Source organism: Colletotrichum aenigma (assembly GCF_013390185.1).
Source record: "Colletotrichum aenigma strain Cg56 chromosome Unknown KSG_Cg56_contig08, whole genome shotgun sequence".
Taxonomy (NCBI): domain Eukaryota; kingdom Fungi; phylum Ascomycota; class Sordariomycetes; order Glomerellales; family Glomerellaceae; genus Colletotrichum; species Colletotrichum aenigma.
This window is the reverse complement of record NW_023500914.1, coordinates 609,947-626,049: the sequence shown is the minus strand read 5'-3', so window position 1 is coordinate 626,049 and position 16,103 is coordinate 609,947. Positions and strand designations below refer to the sequence as shown.

Here is a 16,103-nt window from a genome sequence, read left to right as displayed (position 1 = left end):
GAAGGTGAATGCAAGACAAGAGGCCAGAATGACGCTGTGACTTGGCAACGCATAGTGGTTTCTCAGCACTTTTGCTGGCCAAGCATGCGGGAGCGTTACAACGGCGCTCTTGGCAGACCAGTGGATGCCGACAGATACGATGCGCCCAGAGGCTCAATCGAGGATACCTCCCGGACGGCTGTGCTTGTTGCCAAGCTCGGGCGGGTATGTAGGTAAATTTGCGGCGAAGGGTGGTGGACTGCCGGGCCGGGGCTTCGGCGGTGCTGATTCGTTGACCCCAAGTACCGAGCGGAGCATACCCCGAACACACCTGCTTCTTTCGGCAGGAGGATCCGCATCGCGACATTGGTAGCTCGTTGGTTGCTTTTGGCGGTCCCCCCAACCGCTGACTGCTGACCTTCTCTTTCCAGTCAGAACGCAGAAGAATAATCATGTTTTTGACTCGCCAAGTGGCGGGGAGACACTGCGACGCCCGAGAGGCAGCTTGGGAAGGGGGAGAAGACGAGATGCCAAGATGTAGTTGAATAAGATAAAAAGAGGCGTTCTTCTCCCCGGGTTCTGGTGCTTGTAGTCAGTAGGCTCTACACCTCTCTCCGCTCTTTGACACGCCAAGCGATCGTCGTGGTTCAACCGCCAAGTCAACCCCCTGCTCCAGTCAATCCTCAGCACGTTCTTTTGAACCATTCAGAATGAAGGCCACCACCTTGGCAACTTTTGCCTTGTCGGCGCTCCTCCAGGGAGCCTCCGCCAAGGAGATCCCGCCCAGTGAGCTCGTCTCTGAGATCTACGACAGCGGTTCCGTCCACATGGACCTCATGGCCCGTAAGAAGGTAAGCGATTGACAACTTGTTCTGGCCAAGACAACGTCTGCTGACACAGTCGATTAGGAATCATGGGACCGCCAGAGAGCCGCCGGAGAGATGGAGTCCACTGCTTACCGCAGCCGTCTCGCCGAGGAGGGCCCCGTCTCCTGCGTGAACGGTGTTGCTGAGGTCGTTCCTGGCGATGCCATGAACACCTTCAAGTGCAGCAACATCGACTTCTACGACTTCAAGAGCCACTCCGACCTTGGCTCCACCACCGGCGAGGGTTCTTCCTCCTGGGGCTGGACCAGCCCTGACGGTCGCGAGTTCGCCGTCATCGCCCAGGCTGACGGTGCCGCCTTCGCTGAGGTCACCAAGGAGGGCAAGCTCGTCTACCTCGGACGTCTGCCTCAGTACTCCACCACGTCCATCTGGCGTGAGCTTCGTGGTTACAAGAACTACATCGTCATTGGCAGTGAAGCTGCCCGTCACGGTGTCCAGATCTTTGACCTGACCAAGGTCAGTTATGCTCAGTGTTTTCGGCTTTCTTTAGTCGAGTTTACTAACATTGCACCAGCTCTTGGACCTTGACCCCGCCAACCCCAAGACCTTCGACCCCAAGGCCGACTTGACCTCTTGGTGGAACGGTCTCCCCAACGGCTCTACTCACAACATCGTCATCAACGAGGAGAAGGAGTACGCCGTCGCCGTCGGTGCTCAGCCTCGCTCCAGCACTTGCCGCTCTGGCCTGATCTTCATTGACCTCAGCGACCCTGAGAACCCCACCTCTCCTGGTTGCGCGGGTGGTGACGGTTACGTCCACGACGCTCAGTGCCTCGTCTACCGCGGCCCTGATGAGAAGTACTTCGGCCGTGACATCTGCTACGGCTACAACGAGGACACTCTGACCATGTGAGTCTACATGAATGATGTTGTAAAGGTTTCTAAGCTAACAATGCCATCAGCTACGATGTCACTGAGAAGAACACCACCAACATCATCTCTCGCACCTCCTACGAGGGTGCCAGCTGTACGTAACTAACCTTCCTGCAAATGATTATAGTCGCTAATGGAATGGGAAACAGACACTCACCAGGGTTGGGTTACCAACACCGAGTGGCAAGAGTACCTCGTCCTCGACGATGAGTACGACGAGTACGATGCCACTGGCCCCGCTGCCTCTGGATACCCCATCACCTACTTCTGGGACATCCGCTCCCTCGAGGCTCCTAAGCAAACTGGTGTCTACAAGAGCGCCGCCTACGGTATCGACCACAACCAGTTCGTCATTGACGGCTTCGCCTACCAGAGCCACTACGGCGCCGGCCTCCGCGTTATCGACGTCTCTTCCCTGCCCGAGGACCCCACCGGCGGCAAGGTCACCGAGGTCGGCTTCTTCGACATCTACCCCGAGAACGACGCCGAGCCCAACGGAGGATCCATCGACTTCGTCGGCACCTGGAGCCACTACCCCTACTTCAAGAGCGGCTACATCCTGGTCAACACCATTGAGCGTGGTGCTTTCCTCGTCAAGCGCACTGCCTAAATTGCTGCTTGAGGCAACTGATTCCGCAACCCTCCGGGGGCGTGGGCTTGCATTGCTCCTTCGAGTTGCAGGTTGAACACTCGGCATGCCGAGATGCTCTTTTACCGCTTCATGTTAATAGTAATCACAACTGTTGATAAATACCAATACCAATTTTTGATGCCATTTTCTGAAGACAAGTGATGAACAGTGTGGCTTCATAAACGCGTATCAAGGTTAGCCTGACATCCGTCTCGAAGACAAAGAATTTCTGCCCACGTCGGCCACGCGTCTGAATCCTTGCTGAGTCGAAGTGTCCCTGAAAGGCTGGCGAACAGACTGCGTTGAGACGACGCTTTGGCCAATTTGCCCATCGTTGAAAAGAGTAACCAACCACCGAACTGATAGTGCCGAGCAGAGGACGAGACAGGCCTGCACAGACCTCAGACTGAATAGTTGTAAACGCGGCAAACATTCGGGGGCGGCGAAGCTCCAGTGATCTACAAATTGCAACCCTTTATTTTGTGGAATATTTCCAGGGGTCGGAAGGCCGGTCTTCAGTCCGCGGTTTAGTTGTTCTAGAAGCTGGCAAATCGCGGATAGGCTTTCGGCCTCCGAACGTTGCTGAAGGGCGCACTAGAGGAATAAAGTTGAGGCTACGAAACAATTGCGAGTCATCAAAAGGACGTCCGATCTTCTACCTTACTTGCTGGGGATTAAACTCAGTATAGCCAGCGTACAATCGTTCCCCCGCGTTCCCGTGTCGCCGCGTGTCCGTGGCTGCTGTGTGCGGGGCAGCAACTCTTCCGCTGAGCGCTTAAGCATTGACGAAAATGTCCACGGAACTCACGGAATCATAATGCTGAAAATTTGGGAAAGCTCCGGAACGCACTTACGATTCAATTGATTGAGAGCTAAAGACGTATGATTACCGCCTGAGTCGGGGCGTCGAGGCGACGCGACAGCAGCAGCAGTAGCAGCCATGGGGACGGAACAGCTGGACAGCATGCTGCGGCGCGATGCAAGGTTTCTGAGAGAAATTTGGACATGGTTCACAGTCGGAGCCGTCGTCATATTCCTCCGTTTCTTCGTTCGGATCCGCATGGTAGGGCCGAAAGGTCTCAAGGGAGACGACTATGTCATGTTCGTGGTGAGTATCGCAATCGAGTCATCGAGGGGTTGATTTTCTGACACAAGAGACTGCGCAGACTTTAATCATGTACACTATCTGTTTCGTGATGGTGGATCTCGTTTGTAAGTTACCATAACGTGTTCTGAATGGCAAAAACACAGACTCAAGACAGACCGGGGAGGAGTCATACTGACAGGAAGGTACAGACCGCTACGGCACCAACGTGGACCTCACCGCTGATCAGATCAAACTCCTCAACGACGAGGAAGTTGCTCGGTTGGTGGAGGGTTCCAAGTTCCAGCAAGTTGCTTGGTACTCATACACGGCATACCTATGGTCCATGAAAGGCACATTGCTCTTCTTTTAGTAAGATGATAGGCTCGGTTTGCAATGGCCATTCTGCTAACCATTTCAATAGCAGACGGATGACATTTGATCTGTGGCAACACGCAAGGGTACTGACATACCTGACTTGGTTCACAATAGCTGCATACCTAGCAGTTGTTGGCACAATAACCTTCAGTTGCCTACCGTAAGTTTGAGCCGTCTAGCGATTTGAAGGCTTTGGTACCAATTACAATGGCAGCTTTCAGGATAATTGGGGAGTGCGACCCCTTCCGAGTGAGAAGTGCGTCTTCAAGGCACAGAATCTCCTAGTCACGACATTCTTCAGTCAGTCTCGTCCTACTCCAGCCACTGCTATAGCTGTCCCATGTTGACTGTCTCGTAGATGTCATAACAGATGCGGCCATTCTGTGTCTGCCACTGCCAGTTTTGAGAGAGATCAGAGTTCCGCTATACAAGAAGCTGTTCATCGCTGTTCTCATCTGCTCAGGGCTATTCGTCATAGCCGCGGCGATAATGAGATTGGCAGTGACTTTAGGTTCGGACCCCTCAACGATTACGGTCAACCGATGGGGCGTAAGGGAATGCGAAATCGGGCTTATGGCCATCAATGCCCCGATTCTCCGCCCACTATTCTCACGCCGGTTTTGGCAATGGCATTACCGCCCACCAGCACGCGATCCGAACCCGATGGTCAGCGCGAGGAGAAGCAGAACCACGATCGGGCATAGAAGAAGGGCATTCAAAGAAGACAGCTTGCTTGGGTGGATGAGCTCGACGAGGTCGCGCATCGAGACTGCCATTGGAACGCGCGGGCGTGGAAGTCCAGTAGACGAAGAGTTGGGAAAGACTGCTGATGAGCAGGAACTCGAGCCTTTGGAAAATGCCAGCGAGGCTACTAGTGAAGATCAGGGAAGCTACAAGGATGTAGCGGAAGCCAGCGTAGAACTTACGGACTCAGCGAAACATGATTGAAATCGAGATACCCGGAACACATTTGAGATACGTAGCGTTTGCAATCATAGATTTGAGGCACATTGATGAAAAGAATTCCCATCTTACACTTTGATTTATCGTGGAACGGTAAGACACATAAGCCCCCAGCATTACATTTAGGATCATTGGTCAGATTTGAACCACACAATGTTCATGTGAAGGTGCAATAAATACGCATCTGACTTCATGCGATATCAATTGGTTGAAATCATTAAGCATAAAAGCATAAGCCTGGCCACTGACTCTATTTCCAGGCCAGCCATAGTTCTACAGAGTTCGCAAACCCAAGGTTGCCACCCATCTATCCATTTGTCATTCAGCGGGCGCCAACATGCCTAGCCAGAGGATACCATCTCATTCAACCTACGGAAAATTAATCATGTGCCTCATCAAGGTCTACAAGCCAACATCAACAGGGTGTAAGCACCAATCTCTACTTCAGTCCATATTTCAAAGCTGCTCCAGTCAGTCATCCAATCATTCAGGCAAGCAATAAGGGCACCACACAATCCATGTAGGCTACTCAGATCTCTTCAGCATCGTGCGATCCTGCGGCAAATCTTTTTCTTAGCGACAGGAACTCTCCGCAATGGTACACCTCAGGTAGTCGATCTTCAGGAAGGCACCATTCGTCACGATTGCAAGGAACACCGAACGAGCTTGCATCTTCGTCCCCGGTTTCCGCAGATTCGGCAGTCTGCTGGGAATGACGGAGAGGCCAGAGTAGAATCTGGCTGGGATAGGCCTGGCGACGGCTGAGTTGTTCATCTAGGTCAGTGACTCCTACATCAAGCTCATCAAGCTCATCAACCTTGGGTTCAATGAGGAATCCATCGTCATCATAAGTAGCTTCATCGAGTGGCTGTGCAATTTGATGGATTAGGGCATCGATGTTGATAGATCGTCGGGGACAAGGGGAATCATGGAATGCAGTGGCAATGAAGGAGCTTCTGTTGTCGTCGGGCGAGATTGTTTGAATGCAAGTGGCCGATGCCGCCTCTTTGTCCCAGGTCAACGGTACACTGCAATCGATCAGGAGATTGCGATTCGGCCGGATTCGCGCGTTTTGAATCGGATCGAGAAGGAAATCAATTGAGTCATCTTCATCAGCTTCATCCTCCTCCGGGATGACGGCAAGGGGTGTGGTAGGGCCAGTGATTGTCTTGTCGAGGTCCAACCACGTACTTCGCTCCTCTGGGTCGATGCAGATGACGGGATCAGGGCTTGAGAACAGACCGTCTTTCTTCGAAGCCATTCTCTTCCTGGGAGATTGGAGCAAAGAGAATTCTCCGAATAAAGAGGTGTCATCCTGTGCCTCAAGAGACCAATCAGCCCATCGCGCATTGACCTGGCTTCTTGCGAGCTCTGTGCTTGCGTTTGGCCGGGACTGCCAGTTCTCCTTGTCAGACATTGCATTTCGATCTCGGCAGCCTTTTCCATTCCCTGAAATGGGCTGGAGAATGTTCTTCTTGAGAGACGGAGCTACAGGTTTCGCCGAATTGCTTCGCAAGGGGATTCTGCTGACTCTAGAAGCCACGGGCTTCCGCTTGATTTTGTTGATCTGCAACGGTCCGGGCATGGCCAAGGTGTCGTTGGGAGGTGGGTCTGTCGTTGTGTCCTTCTGGATATTCAAGGGTGCTGGCTTTGCTGAGGAGCAAAGTGTCCCTTTCTTTGACACACAAAGAGGCTCAGGCTTTGCGGAGGGGTCGGCGTAGACGTCTTCTTCCGAGTCGGACATGTCAGGATGTCGCTTGCGAAAGGAGACAAGTTCGGGGATCTCCAGCAGAGCGTCGATCTCCTGAACGAGACCATTGACCATGTCACATACCTTTGTCCCACGTTTATTGAATGCTGGAAGATGTTTGCAATCGCCTTCAAACTCCCTGTCAATGGAGCTTTGGTGGAATCGCGATGAAATCATCAAGCTGTCTTCGTCACCGGTTGAGGTCTCGAGGCGGATATAAGGTCGAGGATAGGGAGACCCGCTCCCAATGGAACTCGCACCAATCTCGGAATCGGAACCTGCTTTGCAACTGTTAACGCTTCTCGAATGGCCAGGTGGCGAGAATGGTCCTATCTTACCTGGACTTTTTGTGCAGTTTCGCGCGAGTTCAAGGCTCATGGCCGAGGAAGTGTCGCCAGTCTCTGACGGCTCCGACGAGTTCTAGTCGTCGTACATGTCGATAATCTGGTCCAAAATATCTTCTACTGGATCGCCAAAAGGACCTGAGGCCCATGTCTTGAGGTCATACTCGCCCTCGCAGGGTTTCTGGGTTTGGCGTCCTGGGTGGGTGATGGTTTCCAGAGCCATCTCGACGCGGCAGGTAAATCGTGCCATCGTGAAAGGAGAGTAGACCCAGGGCCGACGTAGTGGACCAAAGTTGATTCTCAGAGGAGCGGATACTGCCAGTGCTGGCGCGGAAGCAGTAATCCCAGCCCGTTGAGTGCTACGAGAAAGTTCGATGATGTCTACCTTGCCCATAGCTTTGACAGATGTGCCCCTGCCAAGGCGGGCTTGTAAGACCGTGAGAGTTCTTCTGTGGAATTCTTGTTTCAGAGACGCGTCGACGCGTGGAAGTTCTGGAAAGATGTCAGTACCGCTACGCGTTCGCGTGAGGTTGTTGACAAGATGATGGTAACCCTAGAATCGGCGCTCATACGCAGCGAAGCAACCAACTTACCAATTGTCTGGGCTTTGCGCGTGTCTTTGCGGCTGTCACGTACGTGATGTATCATCAAAAGACAATTCAGTTTCTTTTCAATTCTCAGAATGGCTCTGATTGCAATCTGTGAGTGATGCTGGGTTGATGGGGGCGCACGATCGACTACTTTGCGACTGTCAAAGCGACAGCTTCGGAGAAGGAGAAAGACAGAAGGCGCGCGATTTGTCGCTAGTGGATGGGTTTTGCGATTGCTTCTTTTCTTGGACCAGAGTAGTGAGGGTTGAGAGAAGAAGAATCGTCATGTGGAGGAGAGAAGAGAGAGATGAAAAGCCAGGAGGGGTGTGTGGGAGGGGGAGATGTAAGTGACGGGCGTGTGTGGGTGGGGCCGGCAGAGTTGCTGCCCTGGGCATGAGGCAGCACCCAACCTGACCTTCGACCACGAGAGAAGACGCTGATCTCCATGGAAACGATCGTAAACAGTACTGCAGCGTATACCCGACGCTCGAGAAGACTCCCAGGGTGTTCACGGAAGGTAAGCTGGCGCGAAATTTATGGCCGAAGGGCGCAAACTGGAGATCGACGTTATTGCGCCCCTTTCATGGTAGCGAGATTTACTATTCAACATAGATTTAATCTCTTTTTCGACGACAGGCCCATTTTAATAGCTAGCTGCGTGTAAACTTCATATTACAACATCGGCTCTTCTTCTCGTAGGAGAGGGTTACCAGCCTGGTATACGAGCTGAAGTTTCAACTGCTTTCAAATATTACCAAGTTCGAAGTAGAAAGGTCTGCCAGGCACAAGCGGCGCGACATATTGACCCGGATACGGCCGACGCTTTCTTGGTATATTGCGTACTTATTAAAGGACCATCGAAATCATTGGATCCATTGCGATACAAGTTTGTTATCCGGATGCATCTCTAATTGGGAAGGACGATAAAGAACGACAGAGACGCCGACAAGGGCCACAAGGACGGCATCGATTATCACAGATATGCAATGGGCTCGGCTTTGGGGACTTGTCACCAAGAACACTGTGCTTCACGAAATTTGCTAAATATTGGTGAGGAACACCTGTCTGATTTAATGATAAAGCTCGTACTACACAGACAGCATAATTGTTCAGTGCCTATGCCAAGCTGAGAATCCCGTACTTCTAGGTGACACGCGCAGTCACAAACAAAAGCCTCGCCTCTTCCACATTCCTGCCCCAGTAAAAGTCGAACCCCAATCTCAGTTACAGAACAACGTCAAATGCCCACTCTCATACCTACTGCAACAACAGGACTAGAATGCCACCATTTTTACATCCGTCACCCCGACACCGATAATTTAAGTACTGTCTTAATGGATATCTTTGTATCATGAAGAACTAGCGGGCCATCAGATCCATGAGAGCGTCTGCAGGACCTTGAGCAGCTCAGAATATCCTGGCGGCGAAGACGGGCTCTATGTGAGCGAGTGGACGAGGCGGGGGACGGTCTGGGGCTCTGATTGTCCTTAGAAAGCGCCGCAGTGTCTTTCGACTCGGTCATGTGAATCCACCCGGCAACGTCAAGCCAAGTAGTTGTGTAGGGTCTCGGGCGAGCCGGAGAATCATCGGATGGTTCAAAGAACAAGACTTGGGCCTCTCGGACGTCTTGTCTACCATGACTGATGTCGTCGCTGTGACTGTCCTCACCGTCGTCCTCCTCCTCTCCGCCTTTTCTGCAGTCCTCAGCGCTTTCGCTACGATCCATATCTGCGTGGAATTGTTGGATATGGGGCTGGCTGGCATAGTCGTTGTAGTTCATGACGCTCTCGTGTGTTTCCTCGCGACGCATAAGGTCTTCGTCGTCTAGCTTGGCGTAATCGAGGCCAGAACTCTGGTCATCATCTTCGCGAAAGCGTTCCAGCATTGCCACTGAGGCCTCCTGGGTGATTCCTCTTTGCCAGCGAGTCACCGAAACAGGATCGAAGTCTGACTCCTAGTCATCGTCGTACTCCTGTCGATTGGTTTGGATGATCTCGCAAACCTCATGATTAGCTGCTAGCGTCAAATTGATGCTCTGCCTGTGAGTGTCGTCAAATTTGTGTGCGCATTGTGACATAGCAGATTGTGCGATGGTGCATGTCGTGAGCTGCAGTAAGAGTGACTGGACAGTCACTTTAGAGAAGGCGGTCTTCGCAACACTAAGCCCAAGGCTAGATAGAGACGGATCCTGCCGCGCGATCAGTCTCTCGATGTGGAAGAAGCACCTTCACGATTTGACCAGTTTGGCCCGAGACAGCGTCTTTGATGAAAGGCCAAAGCCCATCGTCCTTGATCGCCTCCAGCGGTGATTTGTAGCAATCCATCACTATTCATAAAGTACGTTAGCAACGGCAGGGAAGACGGGACTCGTCAGAGCATGCGGGAGTGCGGTAATTGAAGTCATTGCAACTGTATCAGAACATACCTTTAGAAGTGGGCGTCGTCATGCTAGAACAGTGTCGCCAGGTTTTTGAAATTTCTGGTACTGTAAGTACACTGCGCGACAAGCCTCTTGGGAGATTTAAGGAGGGTCTCTAGCGAGCAGTAGAAGATGTATGAGGATGGAAAGAATTTGGGCCCGCGGGCAGAGAAGGTATGGCTTATGGACGTTGGCCTGACGAGGCAGCTCTGGTTGCTATGGACATCACGGGGTGAGGTACCCACCAGGCACCCACAGCGACCACCACCACCAGATCAACAACGGAGCCGATCAGTGATCTATTCCACATGACAAGTATTCCAAAATGCCTAGAACTACTTGTGAAATTGTCTAAGTATCTTTAAAAAGAGACACATAGACCGCAGTGACGAGGGAGACATCAAGGTCACCATAGTCACGCAAGTGATTGCCTACCTTGACAGCTTCCCCCGGAAGGGCCAAACTGTATTAAATTGGCCAGGGAGGCATGAGGGGAACAAAATCCAAAAGGCATACCGGCCGCTCACAGAAGAAGAGAGCCACTAGAATGTTTAAGTTATTGAACACGATTAAGCACTCGTTATGCCGCATGTGAATCAACTTGCCTGGTCTAAAGTAATAATTGACTGCGATGAACGTGTTTCGTCAGCTGAGTGAATTGCTCGATCAGGTCTCCTCCATTTTGTCATCCACAATCACCGTTATTCTTGGTCATGCTTTTCACCGCGCTCGCTTTTCCCACACAACTGGACTCAAGCCCCTTCTCTGTAGTCTACTCATCATCTCACGCTGCCAAGGGCGCGCCATTCTGCCACAAACTCCAAGTCCCAGCGCAGCACGTCCAAAATACAAACTCCAAAGCAAAGACAACGACAGAGCCAAAACCCAAGCAAATCATCACAACCATTCCATACCACATTCTATCCCAAGCACCAATTTTTCTTCATCCTACGTCAAGCATGCAGACATCCGTCACTACAACAAGCTGGAAAGCATCGCTACCGATTCCAGACACCAAGTGGACCAATCATCATGCAGAGTACAACGGCAACCCTTTTGGACCACTCAAGAAGAGTGGGAGCACACAAGTCTGGTATGGGTCCAGACTGAGCTCAAGGGGCTTATGGTAGCCTACAATACACGCCAAGCGCAGGAATCTCACACAGTCATCGGGAGTGGTTCACACGGCCCAATCGTAGGTCTCTCCATCATCTGTATTGGTATCTATCTTCCCGGCAGTGGAGGCTTCGTAGGCGCCGAGGAGTGCGGCTCCGCTGGTAATGGTCTGGATGAAGCGCATGAAGCCGCTTCCGAGGGTGGCAAAACACCATTTTTTCGTCTCCGCAGGAGCTTTCGCGCTGTCACTGGCGCGGATCATCTTGTACTGTCCCGTCTCGTAGTTTCCGAAGAGCAGGTTGCGCGCAGACTTGGGAGAGGTCGCGAAGTTCTCGCACTCGGACTTGGGAAGATCTTCGTAGATCTCCTGGATGACGCTCTGCTTGGAGTACGTCTCGTAGCCAATGACGTTCTTGTGGCCGGTCAGAGCCCAGTCTTTGAGGTCGAGAACAGCGGTGTTGAAGCCCTCGTCGGCCTGATTTTCCTCGACGTCCTTGTATCGCGCGAGCTTTCCTTCGGTCTCAAGGAGGCCATCGAGCTTTGCGCCACGGCGACCAGCTGATCTGAAGGTGGGGAAGGCGACAAGAGCTGAGTCCGTGTCTGTGCGAATGGTGCTGATGAATGAGACCTGGGACACGGAAATGGACCTGACACGCTGTTTGTTGTCGGCTTGGATGGAATTGCCGTCGATCTGATATTGATCGGAAAGGCCAGTGATGCCCTTCTTCCTCTTCAGGGTGCGGGTGCTGCTTTGTCCAGCTGAAGACGAGGTGCCGGCGCTCGAGCCAGACGCGCTGCGGCTGTGAATCTGCGTCTTCTCGCCAGTGGCGATGTCGATGGACTGGTAGCTGACGCCCTTTGATGCGAGCGGGAAAGCTCTAGTTGTTGTGGGTGAGTCCGCGACGCGTGAGGACTAGTCAGCGTCTTGGGTCTCAGCTTCAATGATAGGAAAGGTGGCCGAGTTGGCACCGTCGGGCTGTTGTCCGTCTGTGCCTGGAGTGGTAGACAGGTGTTGGGCGCCCTGACTCTCTTCGGTGAATGCAATGATGTGCTTGCGCGTCTTGTTCGCGTCGTGAGAGTCAGGCATGGTGACGCAAGCCAAAGGCTGAGAGTGCGAAGTGGCCTTCACAGTCACCCAGGGCTGCTTGTAGGGCTTCCGAAGGGCAGAACGAGGGGTGCTGTGCTTGGCAGCGACATCGCTGTCGACTGCGGTCTTGTTGTCTTTGGCGGCGTGAGCCTGAAGGCCGAAGACGCGAACGAACAAGCCCATTGTGGAAGCTATTTCGAAGTCAGTATCTTTCACCATCGCGAGGTTGTGGAGGGGTCGCGCTGACGAGCGAGGAGGCGATCATCAAGGAAGGGGCGGGCATGAACGTAATAGTTTTTTTTTGTTTTTTTTCGTGGAGATCTATGTAAGTAATCGTCCTAACCTGTAGAACGTCTTGATAATCGGTGACGTCTGCGAGAGAGCACCTCGTCAAGGGCAATTGAGGGAAATTGAGGGCGCAAGATAGAATAAGTCGCCGTGTATGCTCAACTTCTCAGCCTGCAGGGTAGAAGGGAGTTATCTTTGTAATTGATAGTAAGGCGATCAATATTGGAGTGATTACGAGGCAATTGGATTACCAGTCGCGTTGATATTGTGGGTTGACTAGTTGTGCGTGATGTTGTTGTGGGAGGGAAGGAAGAAGTGAGACTGGAGAGAGAGTCGGGGCAGAAGAAGTAGATGCCCCTCGATGAAGAGTGATTGTGTCGAGGACCCACTGCGTTGAATATAAAGAATTCCCTATTTGGGATAGTCGCGAGACATCAAGAGCGTTGTTCGATGGGTGCCTTGGGAACAAGGAGAAGATCACGACGCGTTGCCCAGCTACCAGGCCCAAGCCTCAGGCGCGCCTCGAAGGGATGGAGCCAGTCAGGCATCAACCATCGCCAACGCGATAGGGCCACGGACAACTATTAGGCCCGACTTTCCACATCGTTTTACATCTGGGTGTGGTGGATGGCAGACTTTGGTTGCTTTTTCTAGGCTTCGGCCACGAACTACTGATGAACTGTACTGTCATAGATGCCACGGGCTGTTTCAATCATGATCTTGGAGGTTATTTCCGATTTCAAACTATCTCTTCCTCTCCGTCAATGAAACGTGAACCTTGTTCAAATTCTTGAAGGCGCCGGAGCTCTCCTCGACTTATTGAATCAGCCCAATCTCGAAATGCGGAAATGTGGGACAGATGTCGGCAGCGGGAAGCCGCCTCCAAAAAGTCACGCTTCAAGCCGGATACCTTTCCTCTTCCGCAGTCCATCCAAGATGTAACTTCTCCATGCGCGCCGTGTAGAGCTTCCTCAGTTTGGTCTGCCCGAATTCCATCAAGTGTTCCCAATACGGAATAGTCTTCCCTTCACTATCTAGGCCGTCGTCTTCCCAGTCGTCTCCATTGTCGTTACCGTAAACTTCGCGGACTGGTTCTCGGTTTCTCACCTTGCCATCCAAGAATGACGGCATTTGCGTGAGAGACCAAGAGGGCATCGTGGAAACACAGTTCCAGTTTACCCAGCCAGTAATGTTTCCATCGTCGTCTATCAAGATATCTTCCAAGTCCGTTATGGGGCTCCAAGGAACAGTCTGTTGAGAAGGTTTTGAATCGCAGAATACTATCGGGAGCACAGTTAAAAGTTTTCATTCGACCTCCGCGATAGCTTCCGGTTCATCCTTGTCTGATTCGGTCTCCGCATTTTCTGCTTCTGCGGTTTTCTCCAGAATGATGATGTTTAAGAGCGACTTGAGCCATTCTTGGCTGGATTCAAATGGCCCTCGAGGTATATCGTAGTTGTAGTTATTGCCGCAGAAAAACACGTAATCAACCACCCTGCCTGGTGTGAAATGAAGCTCTGAGGGTGGCTGCTCATTGTCTTTGGGCTCGTCGAAATAAAGAGTCCCTATGGTTCGAAACTCTTTCAGCCTGGTGCCGGCGTCAAGAATTTGTGCGTGGTAATCGGCCATCTTCTCAGCAATAGCTTCCTTCTGCGCCATCGGCATCTTTCGCCAACGTTTGTGGGCTCGTATGCCGGGCATAAACTCCATGAGCATCCACTCGAAGCCGATCTCGTTATCACTAGAGGCATTAAATGCAAAGACTTCAGGAATTGGAATGCTGGTTGTTCGTTTGATCCACCGCATGGTCGCCACCTCACCGCGAGTCTGGTAGCCAGGATCAAGTGGAAGAAAGACGCGCATGATGGCCTTTCTGTCGTTGCCTTGAACGAGATATGCCTTTTTACCACCCCATTTTCCGTAAGGTGAGGCATCGCATCTTGAGTTCTCGTCAATGTTCAAATGTCGGCGGCAGACCTTCTGAATGGCTTCCAGTGAGGGTTCTCGTGCCCACTCAGGGCTCGGACCCCAGATGGCGTCGTGCTCCCATACTAGCTCGTCTCGGTTCGGTCTGAACATCTGGCAGACTCAGTGGGTAGTGGTGAGATAAACAACGACAATGAGGCTTTCAGGCGGTGTTGACGTGATTTCTGGTCGTAGGTAGCAATCGTGATGGGTGAAGTCGTCCGGAGGACAATGTTTCTCAGCCAGGAAAAAGAATCTGCGCGCGATCTACACTTATAGTCTCGCTCAGAATTTATCTTTGAAATTCAAACATCTCACCTCAAGGTTGTGGGGCCTTGGTGACTGGACATATGTTTTGTGTGCGGAGGAGAAAAGGTGAACAATTGTCATACCCAACCGGCAAAGCTTCGGCACTCTTACTGGCGTTCCACCATTTCTGGGGCGCAGTAAGCAGCCTGGGACTTTTCCATTGACCATGGTGAGATTATTAACCAAGTAACCACTCGGATGATCAAGGATTTTAAAAAGATGCGCGCAGCAACGCCCACAGCAGGAGAGAAATTATTCAAAGCTGACATCAAGAAAACTGGAGTAGAAAACCTCGGGCTAAATTTGACAAGATTTCTGCGGCCAGTATATTCGTCATCTCTTACATTATCTCTTACGTTACTTGATTCGCGTAATTGATTTAATGTTAATCGTCGTAGTTCCAGAGGTTTAGTTCATCCAACGATCTATTAAGCGACTCCCTTCCATTTGGTAAAATAAGAAAATCTTTGACCAGGGTTCTTGTGTACGTCAATTCGAAGCCCATTTCTCTATAATGAGTCTCTACCTATACGGAAACTTTCTAGTTCTAGAGCCTAATTTTACTGTCTGGACGATGGGGACGACAAGGACGACAGGGATAATAGGGACGATAAGGATAATAGAATCATTAATATTAAAAACAAAGCTATTAGAGCTTATACAATACTTATCCGCCCAGATAGCAAGACTATTTTAGATAATAATGCAGCTGGAATAACCAGGAGATCAGCAATAATAGCGACAATAAGTAGATGCTTAATTCCTCTCGAACAGTATAAAAAGACCGCCTAAATTGTCTGTCTGTGTTTGGGCGGCTATATTCTCTACTTGCTTGGTGGCTTTGATGAGGACGATTGGAACGGATACAACAATAGAAGAGATGATGATGGTGACGATAACGACGACATGCGACGAGGGAAACGATCGGAGGTGATGATGGCGACGACGAGACCGAGTGTATGCGCTGGAAATAGAGGGATAAATCCAGGATTGGGGCAAACTACTATTTAATATGTTTGAACCACCCGATGACCCGACTCATAGTTTCGTAACCCTTCATTGACTGTCAACGGACGCTGTTAGTTACCGCTGGTCGTCGTATAAGTCCCGTGTGAAGCGCCCTTGGCACAATAAACTGCTGACCATCCTCTTGGCAACACTGCCTTGGCACTGCAACTGATCCTGCGAATAACGCCACTGCCGAAAAGCCAAGTTTTATCAGCTGCTTGGTACCTTGGCAACATCAGTCATCTTTCGGACCATTTGACAACCATCTTGTGATCCTCCCGAATCACCATAACCTCAATGTATAGATGTGGTTGAATGTGAGGCGAATTCTCGTTGAACTTTTCATCCGCCAAAATCATAGGTTATGTGATGAACAATTATTGTATGCCAGCACATCATGGCGTCCCAGTGACCCGGCCCAGGCTAGTCATT

At 51.3% G+C, this 16,103-nt stretch overlaps 5 protein-coding genes across 5 annotated transcripts; 2 read left to right on the top strand and 3 right to left on the bottom strand.

Moving 5' to 3' along the window:
• Positions 1-689: 689 nt before the first annotated feature.
• Positions 690-2,349, top strand: CGCA056_v011732 (uncharacterized protein; the record flags this gene model as incomplete). Its single annotated transcript, XM_037326978.1, has 5 exons — positions 690-830; positions 888-1,322; positions 1,381-1,715; positions 1,769-1,833; positions 1,889-2,349. The coding sequence occupies 5 exons, from the start codon at positions 690-692 to the stop codon at positions 2,347-2,349; spliced, it is 1,437 nt and encodes a 478-aa protein (XP_037173741.1).
• A 961-nt stretch (positions 2,350-3,310) lies between these two features.
• Positions 3,311-4,780, top strand: CGCA056_v011731 (uncharacterized protein; the record flags this gene model as incomplete). Its single annotated transcript, XM_037326977.1, has 6 exons — positions 3,311-3,478; positions 3,537-3,582; positions 3,667-3,826; positions 3,879-3,992; positions 4,047-4,132; positions 4,191-4,780. 6 exons carry the CDS (start codon positions 3,311-3,313, stop codon positions 4,778-4,780), a joined length of 1,164 nt encoding a protein of 387 aa, XP_037173752.1.
• A 544-nt stretch (positions 4,781-5,324) lies between these two features.
• CGCA056_v011730 (uncharacterized protein) lies at positions 5,325-6,620 on the bottom strand (the record flags this gene model as incomplete). Its single annotated transcript, XM_037326976.1, has 1 exon — positions 5,325-6,620. The coding sequence occupies one exon, from the start codon at positions 6,618-6,620 to the stop codon at positions 5,325-5,327; it is 1,296 nt and encodes a 431-aa protein (XP_037173780.1).
• Positions 6,621-6,965: 345 nt separating this feature from the next.
• Positions 6,966-9,364, bottom strand: CGCA056_v011729 (uncharacterized protein; the record flags this gene model as incomplete). Its single annotated transcript, XM_037326975.1, has 2 exons — positions 6,966-7,381; positions 9,148-9,364. The coding sequence occupies 2 exons, from the start codon at positions 9,362-9,364 to the stop codon at positions 6,966-6,968; spliced, it is 633 nt and encodes a 210-aa protein (XP_037173737.1).
• Positions 9,365-11,078: 1,714 nt separating this feature from the next.
• On the bottom strand, positions 11,079-12,284 carry CGCA056_v011728 (uncharacterized protein; the record flags this gene model as incomplete). The annotated part of the gene is made up of 2 exons (XM_037326974.1): positions 11,079-11,862; positions 11,929-12,284. 2 exons carry the CDS (start codon positions 12,282-12,284, stop codon positions 11,079-11,081), a joined length of 1,140 nt encoding a protein of 379 aa, XP_037174221.1.
• Between the last annotated feature and the right edge of the window lie 3,819 nt (positions 12,285-16,103).